Source organism: Diadema setosum, chromosome 19, assembly GCF_964275005.1.
Source record: "Diadema setosum chromosome 19, eeDiaSeto1, whole genome shotgun sequence".
NCBI lineage: Eukaryota > Metazoa > Echinodermata > Echinoidea > Diadematoida > Diadematidae > Diadema > Diadema setosum.
In genome coordinates, this window is record NC_092703.1 from 11,524,475 (window position 1) to 11,546,550 (window position 22,076).

At 41.3% G+C, this 22,076-nt stretch overlaps 1 protein-coding gene across 1 annotated transcript; it reads right to left on the reverse strand.

The window, feature by feature from the left end:
* Positions 1–20,344: 20,344 nt before the first annotated feature.
* LOC140242654 (uncharacterized) lies at positions 20,345–21,652 on the reverse strand. Its single transcript, XM_072322411.1, has one exon. It carries the CDS (start codon positions 21,650–21,652, stop codon positions 20,345–20,347), a length of 1,308 nt encoding a protein of 435 aa, XP_072178512.1.
* Between the last annotated feature and the right edge of the window lie 424 nt (positions 21,653–22,076).

The following is a 22,076-nucleotide window of genomic DNA, read 5'->3' on the forward strand; positions in this document are numbered from 1 at the left end:
GAACCTTCAAATTAAGCCCGTACGATGCCAATAAAAATAAAATCCATAACGGTGTCTTGTAATACGTTTGAGATTGAATGTTGATAACATCTAAATGTGGATAATACATGACTGATGATTTTGTATTGAAGTTTAACTAACATGTTTAACAAAAGAAAAAAGTGGATGTTCCAATTGAACAAATGCTGATCATGATGATGAAATCTAAGGAAAAAATAAAAGTCACATTCAATGGTAAGCTGGACATAATCACTCTTGCTTACTTATAAATATACGTGAATTACGAAATTGAATGTTCAATTGTAAAAATCACTTGCTGAAAACAGAATGAAAGTGCTTTTGAAGTGCTTATCGAGCCCATCGTACTAATTTGATGCGATTCCATGCCTAAACACGAGATTGAATGCTTACATCCGAATTTAAACTTGTGACTACTAATATGGGTGCCTTAAAAACGAATTTGAAATCACTAAATGTGTACTTGCTTGACCAAAGTCACTTCACAACTTCAAACATACAAGTATTATTGAATGCACATACTGAGTAAATGAAATGAATGACAATTTCACAAAATTGGCAGGGAAAACCTACAATAACGATAAATAATATTATGATAATGACGATAGACTCGATAGTTGTAATGATAATACATATTTCATTTCATTTCACTTCATTTCATTTATTTCAATACTAACAGAGTATGAGTACAGCATTATATTTGCTTATACATATTTATTTGAAATCAAGCAGAGGCTCGTTTATCATAAGGGAAAATATAGTCTAATGAAATAATACAACTAGAAATTTCGTGGTCGGCGGGTCGCGCAGCCGAGCACATGTATCCCCCGAACCCACAGCATCAAGAAGTAGACCCTACTGGATTTACCTTTCATGTATAAAGACGGAACAAGTGAGGGCGCCATCACCAAAAACCATAGGCATCTTTGTCTTATCATAATACACCTTCATGCCAAATTTGAAGATTGAAGAACTGCAGCCAGTAGAGCGCTCACAAGCAGACCCTATTGAATTTACCTTTTCATGTATAGAGACAGAACAAGCGAGGGCGCCATCACCAAAAATAGGCCTCTTCGTCTTATCGTAATACACCTTCATGCCAAGTTTGAAGATGATCGAAGAACTGCAGCCAGTAGAGCGCTCACAAGCAGACCCTATTGGATTTACCTTTTCATGTATAAAGATGCAACAAGCGAGGGCGCCATCACCACAAACAATAGGCCTCTTCGTCTTACCATAATACACCTTCATGCCAAGTTTGAAAATGATCGGAAAAATGATCGAAGAAGAACTGTAGCCAGTAGAGCGCTCACAAGCAGACCCTATTGGATATACCTTTTCATGTATAAAAATGGAACAAGCGAGGGCGCCATCACCAAAAAACCATAGGCATCTTTGTCTTTAACAGTAATCATAATACATCTTCATGCCAAGTTTGAAGATGATCGAAGAAGAACTGCAGCCAGTAGAGGCTCACAAGCAGACCCTATTGGATTTACCTTTTCATGTATAAAGACGGAACAAGCGAGGGCGCCATCACCAAAAACAATAGGCGTCTTCGTCTAACCATAATTCACATTCATGCCAAATTTGAAGATCATCGAAGAAGAACTGCAGCCAGTAGAGCACTCACAAGCTGACCCTATTGGATTTACCTTTTCATGTGTAAAGATGGAACAAGCGAGGGCGCCATCACCAAAAACAATAGGTGTCTTTGCCTAACCATAATACACCTATATGCCAAGTTTGAAAATGATCGAAGAAATGATCGAAGCAGAACTGCAGCCAGTATAGAGCGCTCACAAGCAGACCCTATTGGATTTACCTCTTCATGTATAAAGACGGAACAAGCGAGGGCGCCATCTCCCAAAAGACAATAGGCGTCTTCGTCTAACCATAATACACCTTCATGCCAAGTTTGAAGATGATCAAAGAACTGCAGCCAGTAGAGTGCTCACAAGCAGACCCTATTAGATTTACCTTTTCATGTATAAAGACGGAACAAGCGAGGGCGCCATCACCAAAAACTATGGCGTCTTTGTCTAACCATAATACACCTTCATGCCAAGTTTGAAGATGATCGAAGAAGAACTGCAGCCAGTAGAGCGCTCACAAGCTGACCCTATTGGATTTACCTTTTCATGTATAAAGACGGAACAAGCGAGGGCGCCATCACCAAAAACTATGGCGTCTTTGTCTAACCATAATACACCTTCATGCCAAGTTTGAAGATGATCGAAGAAGAACTGCAGCCAGTAGAGCGCTCACAAGCTGACCCTATTGGATTTACCTTTTCATGTATAAAGACGGAACAAGCGAGGGCGCCATCACCAAAAACAATAGGCGTCTTTGTCTAACCATAATACACCTTCATGCCAAGTTTGAAGATGATCGAAGAAGAAATGCAGCCAGTAGAGCGCTCACAAGCTGACCCTATTGGATTTACCTTTTCATGTATAAAGACGGAACAAGCGAGGGCGCCATCCCCAAAAACACTAGGCGTCTTCGTCTAACCACAATACACCTTCATGCCAAATTTGAAGATGATCGGAAAAGAAACGCAGCTGGTAGAGCGCTCACAAGGAAATCTCTGCGGCGGCGGCGGACGCGGACGCGGACGCGGCGCGACGAGGCCAAATCCATAGTATCCTCCGAACTCTGTTCGGGGGATACAATCATGTACTGTGGAATTTTTTAGTGTGAAAGAAGATTTGCGGAAAATGGAGGGGACTGCTGAAAGGTTTGGCTTGTAATTTGCAGCCCCCTCATGAACATTATCTAATTACATTATGTACTGAGCTTCAAATGAAACTGAGGCAAATTGCCTGGAAAAAAGGGATGCAGAAAAAAAAGCAAGACAAAACACACAAATCCCCAAAATACACAAGCGCACACAACCACCTACACAAACACATTTACAAACGAAGACAAGCGTCGAGAGAGTAGCAGAAGAAACTAAAGTAGACATAGGAAAAGAGGGCGAGGGAATTATGAAATTCAAGGGTCAAATATCAGTGCACAGCACAAAGACAGAGCTCAGCGAGGTGTAGAAAAAAAATCTATGGCATTCAAAAACGTTAAACTCCTGCTATATAGAAGTTTACACAAAAAAAGCCTTTAATCTAAACGTATTATTTTTTAACCTTAATGCTTCTTTTATGCTGATATCGAAAGAATTCCAAAATTTAGGGCCGGAAAAAAGAGAATACTGATTTTGTAAAAATGGTCCTAGACAGAAGCAAATGGAATTCATGGGATTGCAGTGTAGTGTATGAATGTACAGTTTTGTTTGTAGTTAACATGGATTCAAAAACACAAGGCCTCTCCTTGGTGAGTAATTTTTATTTATAGATTGTCCTATAGGACACTCTATAAATTTATTTTATCCATAAATTTATTTATAAATAAAAACGATACGAATCACAAATTGTTAAGATGTTATTTTCATGAAAGAAAATATCAGTATGATAATATTTATCTTCATAAGTCATTACAAATAATGCGAAGAGTTTTATCTGCAATAATAATATTCTTTTTACCTACCAACAATATGTATTAACCCAAGCGTGTATGCCATAGTTTACATAGGGTGAAATCAAAGATAAATAAAACATTAAAGAATATTTGTAGGAAAACAAATTTCAACTTTGTTAAAGAAATACAACCTAAAAATTTGATAGAAGAAACTTATTCTACAACAGTATTATTCAGGAAAATATTCCTAGGTAAATTTTCTAGAGAATTACTAAAAAGCATGAATCTAGTTTCCTGAAGATTTATTGACAATCTATAGGCTCTTATCCATTGAAGCAATTTGATTAATTCAATATTAAGTATATCGATAAGTACATCAGGATTGGAATTAGGAAGAAACACAGTCGAATGATCAGCGAATGAAAAAAAAAAGAATACTTGATGAATTTAGCATATCATTGAACCTTTGATTAAAATACAAATAAAAGGGCTCCACGCAAGTTTGCTTAAGGTACACCACAATAATTGACATTTTGCATATGGCAATTGATATAAAAAAAATATATGTGCGGTTGTAAGTTAATACCTAATACCACTCCTGTCAAAGGTCGTGGTGTAGTTAAAAAAGAAATTATGTTGTGGTCAATGGTATCAAAGGCTTTGGAGAAATCCAGGAATACACTCATAGTATGACATAATATCATTTACCAGCAGCATTTGAGAATTTATCAAGGAAGGCAAGGATTGCGTGCGTGAACTGTATTGTGTTTTTGCCGAAAACCAAGCTGATGACCTGAAATAATTTTATGAATATTAAAAAAAAAATCCAAAAGTCTTAAATGCGAAACCTTTACAAGTAATTTTGAGAAAGTATAGGGATATTTGTCTATATTATTGCAAGCTTCTTCCCTTTCTTATAGATTGGAATACCCTTAGAGACTTTTATGGCCTCAGGGACAATACCATTACATAAAGACAGATTAAGTACATGTACCAACAGATCAACAATAACATCTGGGATATTCCTTAAAAGAAAATTGCCAATACTGCTTTATCCATTACTACAATAACTAAATGACGTAACAAAGCGTAGTACTTCATGTATTGATAAAACATGCGTATTGTATTGATTTTTTTTTTCTTGTTAGGTATGGAAAGCACGGAAGCGGTTGTAAAGCTTTCTACTGGTCACCACAATTATGCAGCCACAAACGGTATGTTCATTTAAATTTCTGTTCCTATTTCTTCAACAACAACAAGAACAATATCAACAGCAACAAAAATGAACAGACCATGATTTGATTTTGTTGCGCTTCCGCTGATCCTATAACACATCCGTCCCACCACTGAAAGTTATGTCTTTCCATTGGCGATATAGGCTATATACCGAATTATTAAACTAATTTTAGTACCGTTACTGTTCAAAAATAAGCTAACAAAACTAAGCTAACTCAAGAACGGATGATCAGATTTTTCACCAAAATGTATTGTGAAAATGTCCTCACTGCCTGCGAAATGGTGATATTTTAATCACGACTACTTGGCGGAGGTCTGCTCTCTCGGAGTGCTCTTGTTTTTTGTGGGTTTTTTTTTTTTTTTTTGCCCTACCATATCTTAAGCACACCATAATTATATCCGAGCTGCGGAACCGGGAGCTCACACAAACACATATTTTTGGCTCCTAAGAAAAAACAAAACAAACAAGCAAAAAACAAACAGCTGTAAAACATCACAAAATGTGTCTCAAGAATAATAATATGTGACTCTGCATCACAACACAAACAAAAAGTCGCCAAAATGGATTTTTAGTTAATGGTATATTCTTAAAGAACAGACTCTTAGCTTTAAAATGATGTGTAGCTCCATTGAAATGGACTCTCTTAACCTATCTAAATATTGGAAAGAAAGCACACCCTCTGGAAAAGTGTGAACCGAGAAAAGAGGCTCTGAAGTACTGGAGTCTAAATGTCTATTCAAGCGTTTAGTCTTTACCAAGCCATGCTAGCTGTGTGATGAATGGGACAAAAAAAAAAAGAGGATGTAAACCACTGGAGCAACAAACAATGAAGGGATTATCTGATTAAGTTGGACTTAAGCATGCTCTATTAACACATTCTGACTATGAAGAATAATAACTTTCAAAGCAGAATCTTTATCCCTTCAAAAGTTATCAGACTTGAAAGTGAAGAGTGTGCAAGTTGTTATCAAGAAACGAAAAAGGGGCCTCTGAAAGACATACCTGTTCTCACTACTCTACAAAAAAGGGTTGTAGAAAAATTGCTAGAAATGCACTTTCGCATTCATTTTATGATCACAAACTTACGAATAATGCAGAAGAAGGATAGCTCTTTCAGATAATATGAAAAACTTAATATTGACTTGGTTGACCCATTTCACATTTTTTAAGTCCTCACGCGACTTTGTGTTCGTTTTGTGATGTACGGTCACAAAGAGAAATGTCGTTATGGCGACTGGTACGCCTCCTCCATACAAAATGCATGTTTCTCCTAACAGGCCTAGGGCCTGATTCACTAAGCTCTGGGATCAATCCTAAGTTCAATTCAATTGATCCCAGGGGCAGTTTTGGGACCGATCATTCCCAAAAAGTTAGGAACTGTTTCACTAAGCAATTTGGGAACGATACAGAGCTGGAAATTGAACCCAAACTTGGGATTGATTCAGATGTGACACAAGTTGGGAAAGATCCATTACACTCGCTGAGTTGCGCGCTTATGACTGTTACGTCATAATAGCGATGGCCTCACACAGAAACGTCATAATGGCAATGAAGTGATACAATTTGTCATGTGCTCGTATATTACACAGGCGAAAAGAGCAAAAAAAAAAGTACTCATGAAGGGAAGGAAGAAAGAAGGAAAGAAAGGAAAAAAGAAAATAAAGAGGAAGAGGGTGAGGAAAGTGCCTTATGTAGGATACTAGTAACACGACAAGACAAAATATGATGCCCATTATGAATATAAAAACCTCTCAAAGCATGAAATTATCAATATATATGTTGAACCTCATACAGAATTTTGTGCTAGTTTCTCCTATACTCCACCTTGGGCATCTAGCGCACATGATGAAGTAGTATATACACTGTGTATATATATTGTGGCGGGCCTTAGATGGCTTGTTGTTTGTGTTGTTGTTGTTTTGTGTTGCGCCCTCTTTAGTTGTTGTTTGTTGTTTTGTCGTCGAGAGCGCACTGTCGCCACTACCACAGAATAAAATAATAATGACCGAGAGTTATTAGCGGTGTGATGTTGTGGTTTTCCAGAAAGATTGATCAACTCCGTGGGCGAGATGTTAAGCCCAAATGTCCGAGCGGTAAAAACATATACAGAGTGTAATCGACCTTTCGGAAGCTAATAGTCTCTCGGTGGGGATGAGTTCTCGGTCAAAGTATATGACCGTGGAGGGAAGATGGAATATACAAGGGGAGGAATATATGTGCAGTTTGTGTGTGTGTGTGTGTGTGTGTGTGTGTGTAGTAGATGTGTATGTTGTGTATGGGTTGTGTAGTGTGTGAAAATAGAAACTAAGTCAAGTGAGTCGTACACAGAAACAAAGAAAGACACAAGGTTGTAATACTCAGATTTCAGGTTCAACAAAAACAAAAATCAAAGTTTAATCTTTCATTTACAACATTTCAAAATCGCCACTGTTACATACTCATTTATTAAAGCATGCCTAAGCCAATTCGTAAATTCTAATACCGAACCATGCATACACTTCGTTTGATTGTTCGTGCGAATACAAGTTCTTCTATTTCCCCTTAGTTTCTGACTCGCCAGAATTCCTAACATGACATCTCATGAAACTAATACAAAGCATGTCTCTAACTCTTTTTGAATTTGCCGAAAAATCCCAAAATATAAGTTGAAATTTTACATAGGGACATAAAGGGGGGGGGGGGGGTTTAGTTGATATGTAGAGGAGTGAGCAGATGCTCGATACTTGGAGTAGAACTCCAAGAGTCTCCTCTACATATAAGGAGAGGGGAAGGGAGAAAGTTTGTATACTAGTGTGTTGTTGAGGAGTGAGCAAAGAGTAGCTCGATGCCTGGAGCGGACTCCGGGAGTCTCCTGATGAACTGAAAAATTTTACTGCTTATATAGGCTTAATGCGGACGTCGAGGGAATCACTACGCGGAGGGAGCTACGGTATGCGCTAAGCGCTGAACTTGTACACTCCGTAGATTTTGTGCTAGTTAGACGTCGCAAATATCTTATTATTTCAACAAATATCACTTTCCATAGTATGGGATCCGTGTTATAGTAAACTGTGAGTCATTTATCAAATGACCAGATACATATAATAAACCAAATTTCTCTACTTATGACCAGAATCAACAAAATAGTAGTAATTTTCACACACGAAGGATCCAAATCACACGCTGGCGTGGCTACGTCATAACAGCGATGCGAAGCCAAAGCTTACATGCAAACTTATATCATTTTGCAAGTTAGCTTCTGAAGAGTTATAAAATTCATTTCTATCACCGAAGTATTCTTCATGTATTAATATTTGCACCTTATTTTTCTAAAAGATTGAGAATTTAGGGAATTTTGGAAATGAATTAAAATGAACAGCCAAAGTACTAAAGATAATGAACGAGGGACGGTGTGTAATCCTGAATGAACACTACGCGGTACGCGCATCTATCGGCAGTGTTTGGATTCTTCGTACAGGACAAGATATCGTATTCAAACCCCATATTCCTTCATATTTCTGTAAACATGGGGTAAGTTACCACTCAAATATTCGCTACACATACTAAATCCCTCAATTATTAAAATATTCTTGGCCGTCAGTTCATAACAACAGGGTATTCCCTACATTCTTCAATGCCTTATAGAATGTATGAAGTCGCTGAAATGTAGTGTGCATTAACCGTTTCTATACTTATAACACGTATCCAAGCAAAACAAATTCAGCTACGTTAATAAACCTCTATAGACCTCTATTGTTAGGTCAAGTAGTCAAGTCAGGACTCAACAGTGAATGTCGCAAACTTCGACTAAAAACTATCTGACTGTTTGTAACGAGGTTGGCTCGTTACACAGCCCTCCTCCCTCTGAAATGCGTCCTCGCATTTATAAGATTAAAAATTCATCTGAACTTTACATAAAGCAATATCATACTTATAAAGTGTTTCTTCGAGGAGACAATTTACGGAAGTGTAAAAATCTCGGACACTTCATTTATTTCCAAAATATAAAATACATCATAGCAAAATCATCAAAGTTCCAACTTTGATCTGTAAAACACAACCATTTGATAGACATTAGCCTTTGCTTCCTGAATACGTGAATGTGGGTCCTACATACACCCATCCAAACATAAACTCCTTTCGAGTCACATCAAAGACCAAAAACTACGCACACATCAAAACAGTCAATATATACCAAATATCCATAATCCATAAATTTCAAGTGAAAATGTGCGTCAAGATACTTACTTCAGGAAGCAACGGCTAATACTTACCAAATTAGCCATTTTATTCACTACATTCCGGTGATATATATTTTTTTTTTTGGAAAACAAGTTTTCGTTTCCTCGAAGAAATGATGAATAATCTTAAACATTTTAAAACACCAAACATCAATTTCAGTGGCGTTACAAATATGATTCACATGCACTGAAGGATAGAAGAAAACAGAGACAGAAAGAGGAGAAGAGAGAGAAACGAAAGAAGGAGAGAGAAAGATACGGTAGAAACGTCTATCCTTTAGAGATAGATTCAATATATACACATCACATGAGAATAAGCACGCACTGAAGGATACAAGAAAAACAGAGAGAGGGTAAGAGAGAGAAGAGAAGGAAGTGATAAGAGTGAAAGGAAAGATTAAAGGTGAAGACAGATAGATACGGTAGAAAAATCTATGCATCCTTCAGATATATATATATATATCGTATAATAAGAACATTGGACGTGCAGAGATCCACAGGCGCGGCAGGATGCGGAGAGAAGAGGGATCCGACGAGAAACACGGAGAGTCAATCCTTCGGGGTCTGGGGCTTCAGGGTTGACGGGGGTGAAGTCGAAATCAGGCTTCAAGACTGACGAAGGTAGAAGCGGCTCCTTTGCCACTTCAACGGGTAGGCCGGCCGGCCCTTCCAAGTCCGTTGGGGCAGCAACCGGGGTTGGGTTTGAAATAGGCCGATTGGGATCTTTAATCGGCGAAATCAGGGTGGGGATAGGGGAGAAGAAGGGGAGGGGAGTTCCCGGGGTTGCTGATAGGGGGAAGGCCAGGCGGGTTTGGCGACGCCTAGTGAGGGCCCGTGGGGGAAGGGCTAGTAGAAATAGTCAGGGGGTCGTCTAGCCCTTAAAGGATAGCGTCTGGATTGTTGCGTTTGGAAGGATGTCAAGTCTGTACGTTCGGAAGGTAAGTTACTCAGAATTTCGTCATTGTCGTCATCACCTGCATGGTCTGAAGTAACCCCTTCAATCAAGTGGGTATCTGATGGCGTCTCTTGCCATGGGGATAATTCTTCCCCTGTGTAGGGTTTGAGACGGTCGAAATGAACTATCTTTGGTTTGCTTCTTGGAGTGAGTTGAATTCGGTAAGTCACGTCAGAGAGTCGAGTGATGACTCTGAATGGGCCTTCCCATCTGTTAGTTAGTTTGGGACTTACACCCTTCCTACGAAAGTCGTTACGAAGCCACACTAGTTGTCCGACTTTGAAAGTTTCACCTGAAGTTTGCCTGTCATAATTTCTCTTCTGTCGTGTCATGTTCTTTTTGGCATGTTTGGTCACCCGTGTATGGATGTCTTCCATACGGTCTCTAAGTTCGGCAGCGTAATCTGTGCGTAATTCAGGGGCAGAGTGTTGTGCTACCAGATCTATGGGTTGGGTAACCTCGCGGCCAAACATCATCATATTCGGGGTTTCTTGGATTGTCTCATGAACAGTGCCTCTATAGGCAGCGGTGGCAAATGGGATATAACGATCCCAGTCTTGCTGGTGTTCAAGAGGGTCGATCATCGTGGCTAGCATTCCTAACAGTGTCCTATTGAAACGTTCTATCATTCCGTCTGACTTTGGATTGTACGGAGTAGTTCGTGTTTTCTTTGCACCTATGAGCTTGCAGACTTCTTGAAACAAATTCGACTCGAAGTTACGACCTTGATCTGTATGAATTTCTTTCGGTACACCATACCGGCAGACAAATTCCTCAACTAACTTCTGCGCAATCGTGTGCGCTTGTTCATCAGGTATGGCATAGGCCTCAACAAACTTAGTGTAGTAATCTGCTACCACCAAAATATACCTATTGCCATCATAGGTCAACGGAAGGGGCCCTAAAATATCTAATGCAATCCGCTCCGTCGGACTGCCAGATTGTCTCTGCTGCAACGGTGCTCTTCGCTTCTTCCCATAAGTTTTCCGCCTACTACATGCGGTACATTGTCGAATGAAAGATCTAACATCTGCTTTCATCCCGACCCAATAATAACGAAGCTGAGCGTTCTTTAGCGTTTTGGTAGACCCGAGATGTCCACCAAAAGTTCCGGAGTGAAGTTCCTGTAAAACTTCATGTACCATAGATTTCGGCAAAACTAGTCTATCTCTAGTAGTCCTACTATCTTCCGATTCCCATTTCCGGAAAAGAACTCCATTACACATATGCAACTGTCCCCAATGACCTAACAACACTTTGGTCCTAAACGAGAGAGGAGACATTTCCTCCTTTGTCGGCTTAATTCCGCGTTCTAAAGCCTCTATGACTGGCCTTAGACTTGGATCATCTAGTTGAGCCTTCCTTATCTCAACTGCACTACCATCATCCGACAACTGAATAACACAAGTTCGACCGAAGTTTAGTTCGTTAGTTTCAAGTTCACATTCTGCAGTTTCCCTACCACATTGTGTACAAGGTCGTCTCGAAAGTGCATCTGCATTGGCATGGCTACGACCAGCCCTATGAACTATCTCAATGTCATACTCCGATATAACCTCAAGCCATCGGGCTAGTTGGCCCTCAGGTTGTTTGAAGTTGGTGAGCCATCGCAAGGCTCCGTGGTCAGTTCTCACTTTGACATGTCTACCGTAAAGGTACTGTTTGAAATGCTTCAAGTAAGTGACTACTGCTAGTAATTCCCTACGCGTGACGCAGTAGTTACGTTCGGCTTTACTCAAGACTTTGCTTCCGTAAACGATAACCCGTTCTTGTCCATCCAAGACTACAGAAAGTACCCCACCGATACCATCTTTACTCGCGTCAGTGTCAAGGATCAATTCTCCTTCTAAATTAGGGTACGCAAGGATGGGAGTAGTTGTTAGTCTATTCTTCAGTTCATCGAATGCATTCTGACAAGCGGGACTCCATTCGAACCGCACGGCACGTTTCTTTTCGGTTAACTGGTGAAGAGGTTTCGCAATAGAGGCGAAGTCCTTAACAAAGCGTCTGTAATACGAGGCTAGCCCAAGAAAGCTTCTGACTTCTTTGACGTTTGTTGGTGTTGGCCAGTTTTTGATTGCCTCGGTTTTCTCTGTCTGAGTCGATATTCCTAAGTTCGATACTTCGTGGCCAAGATAAGACACCTTAGTTTTGAACAAGTGACACTTCTTTGGTTTCAGTTTCAAGTTTGCTTGCCTCAATCTGTGAAATACTTGTTTCAGTCTCGCGAGTTCCTCTGGTACTGAACTACCGAAAACGATTACATCATCTAAGTACACTAAGAGTGTTTCCCACTGGAGTCCTCTCAAAACTTTGTCCATTAGTCGTTCAAAAGTGGCAGGGGCATTACATAACCCAAAAGGCATGACGTTCCAAGCATATAGCCCACCATCAGCTAAGAAAGCTGATTTCTGTCTCGCATCATCATCGAGCCCTACCTGCCAATAGCCACTGGCTAAGTCTAAGGTTGAAAACCAAGAAGCGCCTGATAAGGCATCAAGTGTTTCGTCAATGCGTGGTAACGGATAAGCATCTTTGATAGTGGCAGCATTGAGTTGCCGATAGTCCACGCAAAATCTCTGCGTTCCGTCTTTCTTACGTACAAGAACTATGTTCGACGACCAGGGACTATCTGTTGTTTCAATTAGCCCTTTGTCTAAAAGTTCTGTCACTTGTCGTTTGATCTCAGTCCTTTGACTGAGTGGATGCTTCCTAGGTCTTTGTCTAATGGGATGCTGTCTTCCCGTGTCAATACTGTGTTTTACAAGATTGGTTCTGCCAATATCATTGTCTCCTTGCGAGAAAACATCTTGAAATTCAGTTAGCAAATTTGCTACATCCTGGTGATACTGGTGAGGAAGTTGTTCAGTGCTTCTTTCTAATAGATCTCGCAAGTGTTCTGGTACTTCATTAGAGTTTGCTACTTCAGAATCAGGAGTGGTTTCAATGTCACTTTCGTCAACTACCGTTATCGTGCCTAAGTATGTTCCTTTCTTGATTACTTTGTTTGAAGGTGACGGATTGAAGATTCTCATTGGGACATTTTCATTCCCCGTTCTGACCAAAGTACGTGCTACAATCAATCCTGACTTTGTTAGATGGTTCTGAGCATCGCGTACTTCTACAATTCCAAACTTATTTGGCTTGAGTTTGTCTTTGACAGTTCCCTTGATAAGAACCTCATGTCCCGCTGGGACGGTAACAGTCTCTGTTGTACTAATACGACAGAAAAGTAATCCATCACACTCTCTTTCACATTCAATGCTTCCCCATTTAGTCGAGAGCTCAAAAGTGCTAAAGTCTAACTTAGCTCCCATTCTGCACAAGTTGTCAAGACCCAAAATACCATCATTGCTAATGTCAGCGACTAGCAATCTAGAAATTCCACAAGTAGGGCCTATCTTCAATTCGAGTGTCACTACACCATCGAGGGGAAGAGGAGAGTTATCTGCTAACTTAGCATTTCTGTTTGGTTTCTGCAACGTAGGCCTATCATTCAATGGGATATTCTCATATACCTGTCTGGATATGTAGGAGTCCGAGGCTCCAGTGTCTACAAGAAATTTGTATTCCCTATCATGAATACATACTCTAACAAACAAACCATCACAATTTGCCGTATTAGGGGGAGAGTCAGTTTTCGGGGTTTCATTGTCACTTTGTTTTGGTTGGTGGGCCGAATCTACTTTGTTACTGGCCGCGCCGTGGCCCTCGTGGGCGGCCCAAATTGGTTTGACTGACGAATTTGTTCATAGTTTCCCATGTGATCGTGTCCATGTCGGTAGTTAGTCTGCACTTGCTGTCCCAAATCAGACTGTTTCTTGAAACAATTCCTCTCAATGTGACCTGGTTTGTTACAGTAGTAGCACACAACGTTTCTAGCCTGTTGGTTCTGATTAAGTCTATCATTTCTGTCATCATTCTGTTGAGACATTGCGTGCCGAACCGCTTTTTCTACCGCTTGATCAATTGTTCTTTGCAAGTCCTTCTGACATGTTTGTTCTACATCTACGGTTCTGTTGTGCGTGGTCTTTTTCCACGAACGCTGAGACTCAGTCAAGAGAAATGTCTCAGTTGTTATGGCTGCCTCGATCATGTTGTCCAAAGTCTTAGGTTTTGCGTGGAAAATCCCCGTTCGGATCTCCGGATTCTCGATAGCGTCAGTGAAGTGGATCTTAGCTAGACGGTCAATTCCGTCTGAGTCAAAGTCAGGATAGGCCTTTGTAGTAAGTTCCCTAATAGCTCGTCCAAGCTCTTGGAAAGATTCGTTTGCTCGTCTCTTACGAGCACGAAGTTCAAGCAGGTAACTTTCAGCTTGTTTGGAGGACGAGAATCTCATTGACAGTTTGGATTTCAAGTCAAAGTACGTCCACTTAGTTTCTCTACGTTCGTTCAGCAACCTAAGAGCAGGTCCCCTAAGACTAGCAGACAAGTATTTGACAGCTTCTACGTCAGTCCAGTTGTTTATTGTTCGGCAAGATTCAAAGTGTGACTCATAGTCTGCCCAGTCAGTGCTACCATCATATTTGTCAGGCATAATGTGTGGGCGAGTAGAGAGACCATGTTCTGTTCGCGATTCATTGTTAGTAGTGTGGTCTGTAATGCTGGTTGGTTGGACAGTGTGAGTGCTTGCAACTTGTTCTACAGTCTCAGCCATTGGCTGATGTGTGGTAGCACTCAAGTTCTCAATTGGTTGTTGTGTGTGTTGGTCCTTGTCAAAGTTCAGCACTACTTCACTATCTAATGAAGATGCGTCAGTTAGTTCTTCAGTAGAAGAGTTTGAACCAGCACGTCTATGCCTACTGCGTTTGTTCGTACGTTTGGTCAGAGTCATCATTTGTTCCATCAGTTTCGTCAGTCTAGAGAGAATTCGAGTTTGCATGCCATGTCTCTTAGATTTAGATTTAGTCGATTTCTTAGACGCTTGTGTGGTTTCTGTGTCGGAAGAAGACTCACTAGACTCATTCTCTATTTTTGGATATTCTGTCAGTTGTTCTGTTATATCATCCCCTTGTCCCTCCATGTTGGAATTATTTCCAAATTATCCCACTCCTGACACCAAAAATTTGTGTGGCGGGCCTTAGATGGCTTGTTGTTTGTGTTGTTGTTGTTTTGTGTTGCGCCCTCTTTAGTTGTTGTTTGTTGTTTTGTCGTCGAGAGCGCACTGTCGCCACTACCACAGAATAAAATAATAATGACCGAGAGTTATTAGCGGTGTGATGTTGTGTTTTTCCAGAAAGATTGATCAACTCCGTGGGCGACATGTTAAGCCCAAATGTCCGAGCGGTAAAAACATATACAGAGTGTAATCGACCTTTCGGAAGCTAATAGTCTCTCGGTGGGGATGAGTTCTTGGTCAAGGTATATGACCGTGGAGGGAAGATGGAATATACAAGGGGAGGAATATATGTGCAGTTTGTGTGTGTGTGTGTGTGTGTGTGTGTGTGTGTAGTAGATGTGTATGTTGTGTATGGGTTGTGTAGTGTGTGAAAATAGAAACTAAGTCAAGTGAGTCCTACACAGAAACAAAGAAAGACACAAGGTTGTAATACTCAGATTTCAGGTTCAACAAAAACAAAAATCAAAGTTTAATCTTTCATTTACAACATTTCAAAATCGCCACTGTTACATACTCATTTATTAATGCATGCCTAAGCCAATTCGTAAATTCTAATACCGAACCATGCATACACTTCGTTTGATTGTTCGTGCGAATACAAGTTCTTCTATTTCCCCTTAGTTTCTGACTCGCCAGAATTCCTAACATGACATCTCATGAAACTAATACAAAGCATGTCTCTAACTCTTTTTGAATTTGCCGAAAAATCCCAAAATATAAGTTGAAATTTTACATAGGGACATAAAGGGGGGGGGGTTTAGTTGATATGTAGAGGAGTGAGCAGATGCTCGATACTTGGAGTAGAACTCCAAGAGTCTCCTCTACATATAAGGAGAGGGGAAGGGAGAAAGTTTGTATACTAGTGTGTTGTTGAGGAGTGAGCAAAGAGTAGCTCGATGCCTGGAGCGGACTCCGGGAGTCTCCTGATGAACTGAAAAATTTTACTGCTTATATAGGCTTAATGCGGACGTCGAGGGAATCACTACGCGGAGGGAGCTACGGTATGCGCTAAGCGCTGAACTTGTACACTCCGTAGATTTTGTGCTAGTTAGACGTCGCAAATATCTTATTATTTCAACAAATATCACTTTCCATAGTATGGGATCCGTGTTATAGTAAACTGTGAGTCATTTATCAAATGACCAGATACATATAATAAACCAAATTTCTCTACTTATGACCAGAATCAACAAAATAGTAGTAATTTTCACACACGAAGGATCCAAATCACACGCTGGCGTGGCTACGTCATAACAGCGATGCGAAGCCAAAGCTTACATGCAAACTTATATCATTTTGCAAGTTAGCTTCTGAAGAGTTATAAAATTCATTTCTATCACCGAAGTATTCTTCATGTATTAATATTTGCACCTTATTTTTCTAAAAGATTGAGAATTTAGGGAATTTTGGAAATGAATTAAAATGAACAGCCAAAGTACTAAAGATAATGAACGAGGGACGGTGTGTAATCCTGAATGAACACTACGCGGTACGCGCATCTATCGGCAGTGTTTGGATTCTTCGTACAGGACAAGATATCGTATTCAAACTCCATATTCCTTCATATTTCTGTAAACATGGGGTAAGTTACCACTCAAATATTCGCTACACATACTAAATCCCTCAATTATTAAAATATTCCTGGCCGTCAGTTCATAACAACAGGGTATTCCCTACATTCTTCAATGCCTTATAGAATGTATGAAGTCGCTGAAATGTAGTGTGCATTAACCGTTTCTATACTTATAACACGTATCCAAGCAAAACAAATTCAGCTACGTTAATAAACCTCTATAGACCTCTATTGTTAGGTCAAGTAGTCAAGTCAGGACTCAACAGTGAATGTCGCAAACTTCGACTAAAAACTATCTGACTGTTTGTAACGAGGTTGGCTCGTTACACAATGTATATATATAGAAAATTTAAATGAGAACTTACCTGTTTGAAATTTAAATTGTATTTCATGAGGAAGGCGAAGGAAGAGACTACGATGCATAAGAGTAATAATAGGAGAGCCCGCACGCGCGTCCAGCAATATTAGTAGCTCCGAAAAATGTGAATACCAATACCAGCAGTCATCCCACTGCTATTGAGAACTACCTGAGATTATGAAGAAGGGTGGGAGAGGAGGGACTGTAGTCTCTTCCTTCGCCTTCCTCATAAAATACAATTTGAATTTCAAACAGGTAAGTTCTCATTTAAATTTTCTATTTCATTTCGGAAATCTCGAAAGAGACTACGATGCATAAGAGTAATAATACGAGACTTTGAAGACGGTAGTCATATTTTTTGGCCATACAGAACTGTACCAATGACCATATTTACCACTAAGGGGCATGGCTTTACCTTTTACGATAATACTGCATGGCTGAAACCCCCATTCTCATTCCTGGGGGGTTTCGCGTAATATGTTTGAAATGTCTTCTCGTTACTCCAGCCTGCCTGTGCCAAAATCTCATGTACAGGCAGATCTTTCCTCTGGGCAGCAGACGCTGAGGCTGCTCTAGTGGAGTGTGCCGAGAACAAGCTGGTGTCAATCCCAGCTTCTGCCATAACTGTCTTAATCCATCGTGACAAAGTTTGGGTAGAAACCCTGTGATACGGTTTACAAAAACTTATTAACATATACTTTTGGTCCTTCCTAATGATCTGAGTCCTTTTCAGATACTCTCGAAGGTATCGTACAATGCAAACTCTTCTGTCTGGAGGGTACGCTCTTAGGCCAACGACTTGGCCTGTATTACCAGGTCTGTGGTGCTTTAACAAGTCATCAATGACGAAATTTACGGAATTGTCTTTGAATGTCATCTTGTCTATTCTCAAGGCATTCAATGTCTGTACCCGCTGTGCTCAGAGAAGCGCTAATAACATTGTCACTTTCAACGTTAGCTCTTTCAAACCCAATTCGGCTGCAGGTGATTTCCTCCTCAGATAGTTGAGGACAGTTCTAACGTCCCACACCTCCGTGTAGCGGGGTCTGGGGGGTCGTAAGTGAAAGACTCCCTTCACAAATCTAGTTATTAGAGGATGAGTGCTTATGGAGAACGAACTGTCTGTGAGTGTCAGAAAAGAAGCCAGTGCACTTCTAGCAGAGTTTATAGTACCGTAGCTGGCTCCCTTACGGAACAAGTCTGAAAGAAATTCTAGTGCCCATTCCGATGATGTCTGGAGATAGTTAATGTTGTTGGTAGTGCAGAAAACTTTCCATTTGCTGATGAAGCTATGATATTGCTGTCGTGTAGATTTCCTCCAAGAAGCTACGATGACCTTGACGGTCCCTTCACTCAATCCCTGCGACCTGAAGGGTTGGCCGAAAGCCTGCAACAAAGCAAATCCAAATGTTTGTGTAAGGGGTGGGGCATTAAAGACACAGGTTGAACAAGAAGTTGTGCATGTCTACGTAGGACAAGTGGTTTTCAGTCAGCGTCCTGAAGTGCTGGGAACCATGATTGTGTAGGCCAGTTTGGTACTACTAACAACCCTGTGGCTTTATCTGCCCTTATCTTTTGCAGACATTTAGGGATAAGGCAGAAGGGAGGGAAAGCATAGAACCATAATGGACCCCAATCCACTGTAAATGCATCTACATTCTCTGCCGAAGGGTCAGGCTGCCAAGTGATATATCTGGGTAGCTGTGCATTAAGTCTGGAAGCGAAAAGATCTATTTCAGGGAGGCCGAAATGTTCGATCGTTAAACTTCCTTGACATGAAGTCTGCTGTGGTATTGAGCTGTCCTGGCAAGTAGGCGGCTGTGATCCAAATTTGTCTTTCAATACACCATTCCCAAATATCATGTGCCAAATTGTTGCAGTCCTGGGATCTGAAGCCCCCCATATTGTTGATATATGAGAATGCAGTTGTATTACCCATTCTAATGAGAACATGAACATTTCTCACGCTAGAGCAAAAAGACTTCAATGCCAATCCTGCTGCAAGGGTTTCTAGATAATTTATCTCATTGTTAACAGCCTTTTCTCTTTCCACTTCATTCCATCGTCCCCCTATGTTTGTGCACATGTCTGTTGCTCCCCAACCAGACCCACTCGCATCCGTGCGTAATTCTATTGTGTGCCTGGGTCTGTCGATAGGATTAGAGGTGTACTGTATGTGGTCAATCCACCACTTAAGTTCCTGTTTGGCTCTATTAGACAAGCTCATTTTCCTATCAAAATGACCTTTATTGGCCTTCAATCCCAAAATCTTCTCTTTTTCCAAGATTTTGTAGTAGAGGGGCCCATATTGGGCTGCAGGAAAAGTAGCAATCAGTTTCCCTATAACTCTAGCCACTTCTCGGATAGAGGGCTCTGTGGCATTCAACAGACTTGTGCACTCAGCAATGATATCTTCCTTCTTAGATTCAGGAAGAGTAACCGTCATGCTCACAGAGTTAAGGACACATCCCAAAAAGGTGATTTCTTTAGTGGGTTTTAACACTGATTTAGTCTGATGGACAAGAAACCCCAAGTCTTCGAGGAGATCAGTCGTAGCATCGACTGCTCTTTGAGTGCAAGCCTCACTCTTCCCAATAATGATAGTATCATCTAGGTATCCCACTACCATATGACCTGCTCTTCTCAGATGAGCAAAAACTGGTTTGAGAAGCTTTGTGAACAAACGCGGTGCTGTACTAAACCCGTTTGGCAGTGCGCAATATTGCCAAAGTTTGCCCTGCCACACAAATCGCAGGTATTTCCTATCCTGCGGATCAACTGGTACTGAATAGTAAGCATCCTGAAGGTCGACTGAGGCTAGAAAGCAATCTGGTGTGATAAATTGCATTGCTGTGTGGATGGAATCCATTTTGAAATGCTGATAGACTAGGCTTTTGTTCAACTCTGAGAGGTCCAGAATGACACGAAGGCTGCCATTCTTCTTAGGGTGGGTAAAAATGTTAGAGATGAACTCTCCCGCTTCATGTGAACAAGGTTCGATAACATTCTTGGCTACCAGTGAATCAATTTCAGCTTGGATATTGGCCAAATCTTCATTCTTTACTTTGAACTGAACCAAAGGTTTAAGCCTTTCAGGTGGAAAACATTCAGGCTTGAATTCAAGTTTATAGCCATTCACAGCTTGTAGTACTGTGGGATCTGAAGTTAACTTCTCCCAATTACATGCATGAAGCCTCAGTCGACCTCCAACTGGATGGTCATGTACACATGAAGTGGTAGGTCTAGATTCTACAGATGTAGTAAATCGAGTAGATCTAGAATGCTGTTCTTCTAGATAAGGTAGCAATGCATCATGGTCAGTTACTGACATATCAAATGAGCAATCTGATGAATCAATGTCTCCTACCTCTTCAGAGGAGGGCTGTTGGGTTACTTGTTGTGGGGAGTCTTGCTTCTGGCCTGTGGATGAGCTCTGCTCTGTGGCCGTTGCTGTGGGGGAGGTCGCGACTTCCCCTGGTAGCGCTGGTCTAAAAAAGGACGATTTGCCGTTCCATGCACGAAGCGTGAGGCTGCAGCACTACGCGAGCCCGTCCAGCCCGCATCGCGAGCCTGCCGGCGAGCTCCGCTGTTGAAGGGCCGTCTGTACCGATGGAAAGAGCCGCTCGGACGAGAAGTATGTTTCTGCTGGGTCCTCATGACCCCAGCAGAGGCCTTGTGTTGTTCTTTTAGCTCTTTCTGTCTTGTGAGATCGTCGCCAAACAACAGCTGCGTGACTGGTGTGGAAGGCTTACAGAGATGCTCGTATTCCGAGTTGATGTCCGGTTTAATCAGCTCCTTCCGCACGCAATTCAGTTCGAAGTGTGCGTTACTCAATAGGGCAAGTGCGTCTTGCTGAGACTCGGAGATATCTTGCGCGTCGAGAGAGCGAAGAAGAGCCCCAATACCGCGAGTCAGACATTTCTGCACTCTCTGTAATTTCAGATCTCGATTACGCGTGACGGACTGCAGGTGTTCCCAAATGGGAGCGTTCATTTTAGGTGTATCGAGGTGGGGGCAGTTGCTCGGTGGGGGGTATTTTTCAACCGTTTCTTCGATGGCTTTATCTTCTAGTTTGTTGCCAATAAAGTAGTTCACCGATTTTGCGATGTCCTCGTCAACTGCCTCCCCAATCCCGAGGGGAATAGCATACTTGGCTGCCAACGGTGGTAGCTGTGCAGCAGGGGGAACCTCTTCCACCCCTTCGTCAAAATCGAACGGTCCATCACGCTCTGTGTCGTCAGACGTATCAAAATCGTCCCCAACAAAATGGCGGACGTTAGTAGGCAAGCGGGAAAAAACCTCCGCTGTAGATTTCGATGTAGACGGTGTACGTGTATGTACCACAGCAGCACGGCTAGTGGTTTTATCATGCGATTGGGGAAGGTGTTTCACCACTTCGGCGAGGAGATTTTCAAGTTTGTCTAGACGAGAAGTAACGTCCCCGGAGGTAGACGCCCGATCCTCGGAAGGGGCTTTTGATACCGTATGAGGAGCTTTTTTGGGAATTTTCTTCATCTGCTTCTTCCCCGAATCTTGAGCCTTAGCCTTTCCGATGCTCACATTCTTCTGTACGTGCGCCGTACCGGCATCGCCGGAGGGAGGCGCTGGTGGTGGTAACTCTGGCTTCGTGGCACAGACCTCCTGTCCACGTGTAGCACGTAAAGAGAAGGATGGATCGTGCTGCTCTTTCGAGCTCATATTCATCGAGCCCCCGTAAAGTTTAGGCTCGAAAGATGCGTCAAAACACTTCTCAGTTGGTTCCGGATGACCGGCGAAGCAAAATTTCCTCGCGAGAAGGAAATTGAAGGCGATGAATTAATGGATAGAAATCAAACCGCGGAGCTATGCAGGAGAACGGCTGGAACGAACGCGAACGTATTGCTGGACGCGCGTGCGGGCTCTCCTATTATTACTCTTTATGCATCGTAGTCTCTTTCGAGACTTCCGAAATAAAATATATATAACTAGTATATATATATATATATATACATATATATATATATATATATATATACACACACATTTATAAAACGTATTTGTTCCTCTCACATTGAGGACTGAAGTTGTTGTCATTTAATGTTCGGAACAATTTTGTTGTATTCTTTATTTGGTATTATGTTTG